The sequence below is a fragment of the Borostomias antarcticus genome (genome assembly GCF_949987555.1).
Source record: "Borostomias antarcticus genome assembly, chromosome: 15".
NCBI classification, from domain to species: Eukaryota; Metazoa; Chordata; class Actinopteri; order Stomiiformes; family Stomiidae; genus Borostomias; species Borostomias antarcticus.
This window is the reverse complement of record NC_140248.1, coordinates 24,132,643-24,142,642: the sequence shown is the minus strand read 5'-3', so window position 1 is coordinate 24,142,642 and position 10,000 is coordinate 24,132,643. Positions and strand designations below refer to the sequence as shown.

At 47.0% G+C, this 10,000-nt stretch overlaps 1 protein-coding gene across 1 annotated transcript in view; it reads right to left on the bottom strand.

Moving 5' to 3' along the window:
• Positions 1-10,000, bottom strand: part of LOC311318968 (actin-binding LIM protein 3-like) — a gene marked incomplete at both ends in the record, with an annotated part of 64,897 nt that overhangs the window by 53,053 nt on the left and 1,844 nt on the right. The window contains 2 exons of the mRNA XM_084450402.1: positions 8,682-9,039; positions 9,397-9,741. Of these exons, the coding sequence (XP_084306528.1) occupies positions 8,682-9,039; positions 9,397-9,741 (703 nt within the window). The remainder of the gene's footprint in view (positions 1-8,681; positions 9,040-9,396; positions 9,742-10,000) is intronic.

Here is a 10,000-nt window from a genome sequence, read left to right as displayed (position 1 = left end):
ATTGCAAACAACCTGTTCTTTGTTTTACATTCATATTTTCACCCCAAAAACATAGTGTCCTTATGATCTAGCCTACCGAACATGTTGAACGTATTTTCTCCATGACAATTTGTTCGGAAAGTGTTTTGTTTTGAATGTTTAGAATGCGACACACAGGAAAATTGTGTTGTTTAGGCTATCACACGTTGTGATGTTTCACACACGTAGGCCTACTGCGGGACATCGTCGTTCATATCTCCCTGCTTAGCAGTAGGCCTATGTTGTGTATTTTTTGTGCACTTTTTTCGTACCTAGGCTACTCTACTCTACTGATCCCACTGGAAGGGTGAATCAAGCATGGATTCAAGGTGGATGTAGAGACATGTAGGATAGGCTACATGGCAGATATCTAATCATTCGTTTATTCAATGATTGCATATTAAAGTAGCCTAACACAGACCATTCCAAAACAATATCCATTCTAAATTAAATAATTAACCAATAAAATATTTGACCAAAAATGAAGTGAAGGTCTTTTGCCTATTGGGTAGAATAGTTAGATTAGTTGATAGATTAGACAGATGGTTATGACCAGCCCCAAATTATGTATTACATACAATACAGTCCTACAGTATATGGAAATTCTTTGAAAAACCAGGACAAAACCCACAAGATCAATTTGATCTGGGATAGCAAAAAAAAAGGGATTACTCATTCTGATCCAGATTAAATGTTCTGAAATACTGGCCCCTGACGATAACCCAGAATCTAGGACTATCTCCCTTCTGGTGATAACCCAGAATCTAGGACTATCTCCCTTCTGGTGATAACCCAGAATCTAGGACTATCTCCCTTCTGGGGATAACCCAGAATCTAGGACTATATCTCCCTTCTGGGGATAACCCAGAATCTAGGACTATATCTCCCTTCTGGGGATAACCCAGAATCTCAATATTTCAACTCATCCAGTAGAGGCCAGTGTGGACCTTGCCTACAAGAGCCGACACAGTTCACCGCTGCTGCTCCTGTGATGCTGTTGTGATGTTCTCTTCCCCTAATAGGAACATTGGGTGAGAGAACACTGTTCCCTGCAGCTGACGATTAGGAAATGGCCTCTGTGTTCTAGAGCCACAAGAACACACACTGAATCAGCCATACTGATTTGGTTTCCGGGGGCAACCCTGGATAACTGTGACGGAAAAATGGCCGTTACTGCTGGTAACAGGTGGTGGATGATCATACTTTATTTCATCATCATCATTATTATTATTATTATTATTATTATTATTATTATTATTATTATTATTATTATTATTATTATTACTATTATTATTATTATTATTATTGTTGTTGTTATTATTTTACCTTTATTTAGGCCTAATTGGAATATTGACTGACACGTTCTTTTCAGTCAGGATGGCCGAGTGGCTGCGTTCAGGTCGCAGTCTCCCCTGGAGGCATGGGTTCGGATCCCACTTCTGAAGATCTTTGGGGCAGCACGTAGTTCAGGAGGCAGAGTGGCCGGCTGGGGATCCCAGTGTGCCGAAGTGTCCTTGAGCAAGACACTGAACCCCAAAATTGCTAATGTGTGGCACGGTGACTAGGTGGTGGGATTACATCTCCGCACTGGCCTGGGAGCAGCTAAAGATTCCCAAGGCAGAGCTGGTTGATGCTGCTAGGGAAAGGGATGTCTGGGGCCCCCTGCTGGAACTGCTGCCTCCGCGACCCGACCCCGGATAAGCGGATGAAGATGGATGGATGGATGGTGCCACGGTGGCACAGTACCTAGTACTGTGACCTCACAGCAAGGTCTCCGAGCCTTTCTGTGCGGAGTTTGCATGTTCTCCCCATGTTCGCAAGGGTTTCCCCCATAAAGAAACCAATACAAGAAAACATGCAGAAGAACAGATCACTAACGCTGGCCGTGAAGACACTTGGTTGGTCCCCAGGCGCATCCCAGCATGCACGCTGCCTACTGTCTGCTCCCAGCTGACCTTGGGGGAAGGACGTCGGGATGGATTAAGAGCAGAGAGAAGTTTCATCGGTGGATGCTCCAGCCATTGTGTGTGTGATGAAAAAAAAAAATGAAAATGAAAAAATCTTCCACACTGGGGCTTGAACCCCTGACCTTTGGAATGGGAAGCAGACACCCTATCCACTATACTACCAAGGGACTTGATACTGCAAAATTTCATAGTCTTTTTTTTTTTGGCGTGCTGGGACCACTGCCTCTTGTGGTGGCAACCTAGAAATGCAGGTCAACAACGGGATGGAGGGATTGACAACCCGACATTTACTATCTTTGGTGCGTGTTGCCAAAAGTGTAACTGAGTGAAACAGAGTCCGAGTAGGCGACTCCCTCCCCCGATATAAATACTGTCCACCCACACCGATGAAGAGATAGTTTTTCATCGGCGTAGCTGGTTAAGCCGGTGTCTGTCTGTGGGGTTCTAATCTCACCGTGTGCATGTTGAAATGTGTGGGTTGGTCTTTCTCCATGTAGGCCTACGCTCCTTCTGCAAGTTCTTTTAAGTTGATTGATTTCCTAATTTCTCCATGGAGCACAGGAATGTGGCCAACTGAAAACAAACAAACAAACAAACACACACACACACACACACACACACACACACACACACACACAGCTTTTTAGAGACATTCAGCATCTTTGTGCAAGAGTAGCAGTGTCTGAAAGGCTAAAGGGAGGAGGTGTGCGTACGGTAGACTCGACTCAAGATTCAAGATCTGTTTATTAGCCATGTATACAGTATGGTTCACACATAGAGGTACTAGGAATTGAGGTACTAGGAATTTGACTAGGATTAAGGCATAGGCTGTAGATCACACAGGTGCCTGACAGGTCAGCTTATGTACAGCTCCCACTTGAGGTCCTGACACTGTATGTGTGTTGTGTGCATACAGTGTGTGTGTGTTGTGTGTGTGTGTGTGTATGTGTACAGTATGTGTGTGTTTCATTATCAGACTGTCATACCAGAGTATCCAGGTCCAGAGCTGTAGATCTCAGAGACAAATGTATCTTACAGGATAATCTACGAAAGGATCCTTATTAGGCAAGAGATGTGTATACAGTAAATACAGTACTGCGTGGTTACACATGGCGTCACTGTCCCCCTGCATTCCTACAGCGGAGAGAGGGAGTGTGCGTTTATATTAGACTAGTCTGGACATCATTCAGACTAGACTGCTAGTGGCCTTTATCTCTCCCAATCACTGCCCTGTGTCCACTAATGTTTTGATGGTAAGTACCCAGGCACACTCACGCATACACAGACATACACCAGTCCTGGGTTCAGATCCCCTTCCCCTCACCCTAACCCGGGTCCGTATCCTTTTCCTACCCCCACCCTAGCCCAACCCCCTGCCTCTATCTGGACCCAGGCACACTCACACACACACAGGCATACACCAGTGTTCGCCATGATGTTTTTAGCCCTTTTTGCTCTGAAAATGTAATTGAATGTAATTTATTGCTCCATAAATGTTTTTAGCCGTTAGACAAACATACTCCAGGAGCTTGCTCGATCGCCTTGTTGAGAGGGGTCAGGGAATAATTTTTACAGCTCACCTTTCTGGCCCCTGGGTGATACTGTATTTTTGCTTCCCTCTGGAATATGTATGGGGTGGGGCCTATGCCCACCTCCCTTGTTCTCTGTAAAGCGCATTGTGTTGCCTCTGTTTATGAAATGCGCTATACAAATAAAGCTTTGATTGATCGATTGAGTAAATTAAGTAAGATGTTTTGATAGAGTATCTATAAAATAGCTTATTCTGGTCTAGTGTGTGTGTGTGCATGTGTGTGTCTGCGTGTGTGTGTGTGTGTGTGTGTGCATGAGTGTGTGTGTGCATGTGCGTGCATGCATGTGTGTGTGTGCACATACAGCATGTGACCAGCAGGTCAAACAGCGAACTACATGATTTGGGACTTGTTTAAGACTAGCAAGCCCAAACATAGACAGCAAGAATGTCTTGGTCTTTAGCGGACGACCTGGGAGATTGAGAGGGTGTGGAGAGGGAGGAGGTACTGCAGAGAGAGATGAGGTATTGTAGAGAGAGAGGAGGAACTGTGGGGGGGGGGGGGGGGGGGGTGGAATTGTGCCAGTGTATCTCCAATGAAAATGGACTAGGAATTCATAGACTCTCCACTAATGCAGTAGAAGTACTTTATTTATATCCATTTGTCATGACAGAAACTCCTGTCTGCTTCTCTGCCAGGGAATAGAGGAGAGGAGAGGAGAGGAGAGGAGAGGAGAGGAGAGGAGAGGAGAGGAGAGGAGAGGAGAGGAGAGGAGAGGAGAGGAGAGGAGAGGAGGGGTGGGGCTGGCAGGAGAGGAGAGAAGAGGAGAGGAGAGGAGAGAGGGGAATAGAGGAGAGAAGAGGAGAGGAGAGGAGAGGAGAGAGGGGAATAGAGGAGAGGAGAGGAGAGAGAGGAATAGAGGAGAGAAGAGGAGAGGAGAGGAGAGGGGAATAGAGGAGAGGAGAGGAGAGAGAGGAATAGAGGAGAGGAGAGGAGAGAGGGGAATAGAGGAGAGGAGAGGAGAGAGAGGAATAGAGGAGAGAAGAGGAGAGGAGAGGAGAGAGGGGAATAGAGGAGAGGAGAGGAGAGAGAGGAATAGAGGAGAGGAGAGAGGGAAATAGAGGAGAGAAGAGGAGAGGAGAGAGGGGAATAGAGGAGAGAAGAGGAGAGAGGGGAAGAGAAAAGAGAAGAGTATAGCAGAGCAGAACAGAGTAAAGCAGTGACTGGTGTGTGTGCATGTGTGTGTGTGTGTCTCGTAGACTCTGTGTTTGTGTATGTGCGTGTGTGTGTGTGTGTGTGTGTGTGTGTGTGTGTGTGTGTGAGGTTGAAAACATTCCTGCTAGTTCGTGGTTGGTGGACATGGTGGTGTGATAAAACTGGGGGGCTTTGAGCCCGGATCCCTGGGATTTCTGTCAACAGGTGTGTGTGTGTGTGTGTGTGTGTGTGTGTGTGTGTGTGTGTGTGTGTGTGTGTGTGTGCGTGCGTGTGTGTGTGTGTGTGTGTGTGAGAGAGAGGATGGATGTTTACTATAGCATGTTTACTATAGCATTAATAGAGGGAACTCCCAGGATTTCATTCAGTTTCCAGAGTGAATTGTTGCTGGATTACTGATTGATACCTCTGTCAGTTGACAGAAAGATGATTTATCACCCCCTCCACACACACACACACACACACACACACACACACACACACACCACACACACGCATGCAGACTCACACCACACACACATACTGTCAGCCTGTGACCCTCCTCTCTGCGATGTGTTCTTCCGTCTGTTTATGACCTGACTCATCGCTGTCTTCTCCTCAACATCAACTGTCTTTAATAAGGAGGTGCTCAGTGGAAAAGCAGGTATAAATACAACACAAAAGTGTTGTGAGAGAGATAGGTGGTCCTGCAGGGCTGCGGTTGTACCCGACTCCGCCACCTGGGGGCGCTGTGGACACCCGCTCCAGAGAAGCCAACCTCACAACACAGTAGATGAACAAGAGTTTTAATTTCAAACAAAACATTTAGAAAAAAACAAAACAGCTCACATTGTCAAACATTTTTGACTTACTTCACAAACAAATTTGACTTACTTCAAATAAATTACATAGAGATCTGATGACATTTTGTTTTCGGTGACTGGCAGAGGTTGTAGAATTTGTTTGAAAACAACAGCTGTTGTCCCTGGAATGCTTTTGTTGATCCTCAATAAGAACATGTACGGTATCATTCTGGCATAGAGAAAAAGTACCTTAGTCTTAATGTCTCAATAAATAAGTAAATACTAAAATGTACTACTGATATTTATAATAAAATCATTATCTTAAATTTTATTTAACAAAGGTAATTAATAGTACACATACAGTACACTGACATTACTGTACGTCCACTGTGCACTGTCTTTCTGATAAGAGATAGGGCTAATATACAGTACCTTGTGATATGAGAGCTACAGTCTCTCTCTCTCTCTCACACACACACACATACACACACACACACACACACACACACACACACACACACACACACACACGGTCACATGAGTACATCTCCAGTTTACAGCCACTCTCTATCTTCACTGACACCTATGTCCGGCTGCCTGTGAGAGGCTTAGATTCAGATTCTGTCCTCTGCACACACACACTCCCATCTGTCTGTCCGTCTATCTGTCCTTCCATCTATCCGTCCGTCCGTCTGTCCGTCCGTCTGTCTGTCTGTCTGTCTGTCTGTCTGTCTGTCTGTCTGTCTGTCTGTCTGTCTGTCTGTCTGTCTGTCTGTCCGTCTATCTGTCTGTCTGTCTGTCTGTCTGTCTGTCTGTCTGTCTGTCTGTCCGTCTATCTGTCCTTCCATCTGTCCGTCCGTCCGTCCGTCCGTCCGTCCGTCCGTCCGTCCGTCCGTCCGTCCGTCCGTCTGTCTGTCTGTCTCCCTGGGCACAGTGGACACAGTTTGTAAACATGGTAGCTTCACAGATTAACATCAGAGAACAATGCAACAACAAAAACAACAACAACAACAACGGTTGAGAGAAAGCAGCGGGGTCACACACACACACACACGCAGGCAAGCAGAGGTGCTACTTCCATTTCAATGGATGCATAAATTAATTAATTATTTGTCTACTGTACAGTGGTTATTGTTTCAAACCAACCATACAATTGTGTGTGTGCGTGACTGTGTGTGTGTGTGTCTGTGTGTGTGTCTGCTTGCACGTGTGGGAGGAAGGGTCAAGGCAGTACATGCCTCTCTTTGGAAAAAAAGAAGAAATCAATTGAAACAGTGTGTGTGTGTATAGTTTGTGTGTGTGTGTGTGGTGTGTGTGTGTGTGTGTGTGTGTGCGTGCCAGCAGTAGAGCTGTAGAACTGATCACTGCTCCAACTTGGCAGCAGCTGATGATAGTGTGTGTGACGCTCTGCACCTGCCACTGCCGCTCAAAACGTCTGCATCTCAATGCAGATTTCACCGGCAGTAGCACACACACACACGCACACACACACACGCACACACACACACACACACACAGTACCTACAATACACCCTGAACTGTATATAGCCATCCCCCCATGACCACCCCCGGTCCAGATCAATAAGGAATGTTTAATAGTGGTTATGGTGGGGCAGACAGGAAAGGTCACAATGATGACTCAGAGACTTAGATCTCTGAACCTGTCGGTCTTTATCTGGTCGTCTGCTTCTCTCTCTCTCCTCTCCCTGCTTACATGTATCTCTCTCTCTCTATCTATCTATCTCTCTATCTCTATCTCTCTCTACCATTCTCCAGATGGTGAATGGTAAATTGATTGCACTTTTAAAGCGCATCCGAAGCACTTTACAATGAAGGCCTCTCATTCACCCACAGACATACACACACCAATGAAAGCCAGCTGCATTGCAAAGTGCTATAGCCTGCTCATGGGAGCAATTTGGGGTTCAGTGTCTTGCCCAAGAACACTTCAACAGGAGGAGCCGGGATTCGAATCGCCGATCCTGGACGACCCGCTCTACCTGCCTCTCACTCACACTGCTCAGAACCACTGTTGTACTACTTAGAGCAAGCAGACCCGAATAAAGTGTTATGCAGATCTCTTTTGGTTACTACAGTAATAGACTGACAGGCAGTTGGATCACCATATAGAGATGCATCTGGGTGTGCTATGAGGTAGAGGGCACATGTCTTTTAGTGCCGTTTATGTTTCAGCGCCGCTCAGCTCTGTTCAGACGTAACTCTAGTACCTACTGTACGTGTCATACATGTGCTCAGACACATGAGCTCACAAGCTTGACACCTTCGCGCTTACGTGCACACACACACACACACTCACACAGGATCACATCAATACACTACATATACAGAATCATGTCCACTATATAATATACATTAAATAACATTAACAATAATTTGGATGTACTGTAGGACATCACATTGTTCTTACAGTAACAAGAAACTTCAGGTCCACCTATAAGTCTCTCCTCTCTCTCGCTTTACAATGAAGGCCTCTCGTTCACCCATTCACACACACATACTGTACACACACCAATGGCGGCAGTTGCCATGCTTGGTGCTACCCATCTCGCTGGGAGCAATTTTGGGTTCAGTGTCTTGCTCAAAGACACTTCGACATGTCGTCAAACCACCGACCCTACAATCATTGGACAACCCGCTTTACCTCCTGAGCTACAGCCACCCTGGATCCCTGCTAGACCCAGCTGTTTAGATTCCTGCTAGATCTAGTGGTGTAGATCTTGGCTAGATCCAGCAGTTTAGATACCAGCTATATCCAGTGGTGTAGATCCCGGCTAGATCCAGCAGTTTAGATCCCAGCGAGATCCAGTGGTTTCCAGCTGCAGCTGTGTGTGCATCTCAGACTGCGGCGGCCAGAAGTTTATCACAGCTCCCCTTGGTGCCGCCAGTCTGGACTGCAGTCACAGAATCCGAGTCTGATCCAGTAGTACAGCCAGGGCCAGGGCCAAGAGCAACACCAGGACCAGGACCAGGACCAGGGCCAGGGCCAGGGCCAGGAGCAAGACCAGGACCAGGACCAAGACCAGGACCAGGACCAGGACCAGGACCAGGACCAGGACCAGAACCAGGACCAGGACCAGGACCAGGACCAGGACCCAGCTCCAGAGAATCCCCTCCGTCCCCACTGCCCCTCCCCCCAGCCTCCGGCCCCCCACCGTGGGGCTTGTCCTGCTGGGGTCTGACCTGCCAGTTAGTCCTCCGTCCTCTGGCCCTCGGGAGGAAGAAGGGCCCCAGCCCCCCGCCCCCCTGCCTCCGCGGGCACAGCAGCTCCTGGAAGGCGTGCCTGAACTCGGGGCTGCGGCAGTAGATGAGCGGGTTGAAGGCAGAGTTGGCGTAGCCGATCCAGTTGAGAATGCGGAAGGTGATGCGGATGTCTCCCAGGTCCCAGACCGTCACGGCCACGTTGAGCAGGAAGAAGGGTAGCCAGCAGAGGGTGAAGGTTCCCATGATCATGCCCAGCGTCTTCACCGCCTTGTGCTCCCGCAGGTAGAACTTCCTCTTCAGGTTCCTGACCTGTGCGTCACACATTAAACTGTTACTACAGTATTATGCTGTATTATACTTCCGTACTGTCATTATCATGTTATTACTATTGTAGCTATTGTTTTTATTACTATTATGCTGTATTATACTTTTCTACTGTTATTGTGTGTTGTTATTATGTTGCTACAACGAGGTTGTGGAGCCAGAACCAAAGAATTCTTGGAAATCTGAATCTCAAATGTGAAGTGTTCAAGTTGAATAGGTAAACATCTGTTAAAAGTAAAACATTCACTGTCATGGCAAAAAGAGACACATTACATCAGAGACACAAATAGTGCGGTTAGAAAAATTAGTGTAGCGATCTCAAGACTTGACATGAAAACTGACCTCTCCTGCTCCTCCTGCCCCCTCTCCTTCGCTCTCCTTTCTGAGGGTTTGTCTCTCGGCGTGGGAGGAGCGGAAGCGCCCCTCACTGCGTCCGATCTTGGTGAACTGGAGGTGCGCCTCCTGGAAGACCCTGACATAGACGAACACCATGACGGCCAGGGGGAAGTAGAAGGACACGATGGAGGAGGCCACAGCGTAGGCGGCGTTGGTGTTGAAGTCGCAGCAGCGCGGGTCCTGCAGACAGAGCAGCGCCTCCGCCTCATCAGACACCCACCACTGCATGTGGATGGGCAGGAAGGAGATGAGGCCAGCCACCCCCCACACCACCAGCACCACCATACAGGCCTGGGGGAAGAGAGGTACTGGAGGGGTCAATACACATAGATAGATGATAGATAGATAGATAGATAGATAGATAGATAGATAGATAGATAGATAGATAGATAGATAGATAGATAGATAGATAGATAGATAGATAGATAGATAGATAGATAGATAGATAGATAGATAGATAGATAGATAGATAGATAGATAGATAGATAGATAGATAGATAGATAGATAGATAGATAGATAGATAGATAGATGAACACATGTGGATAGATA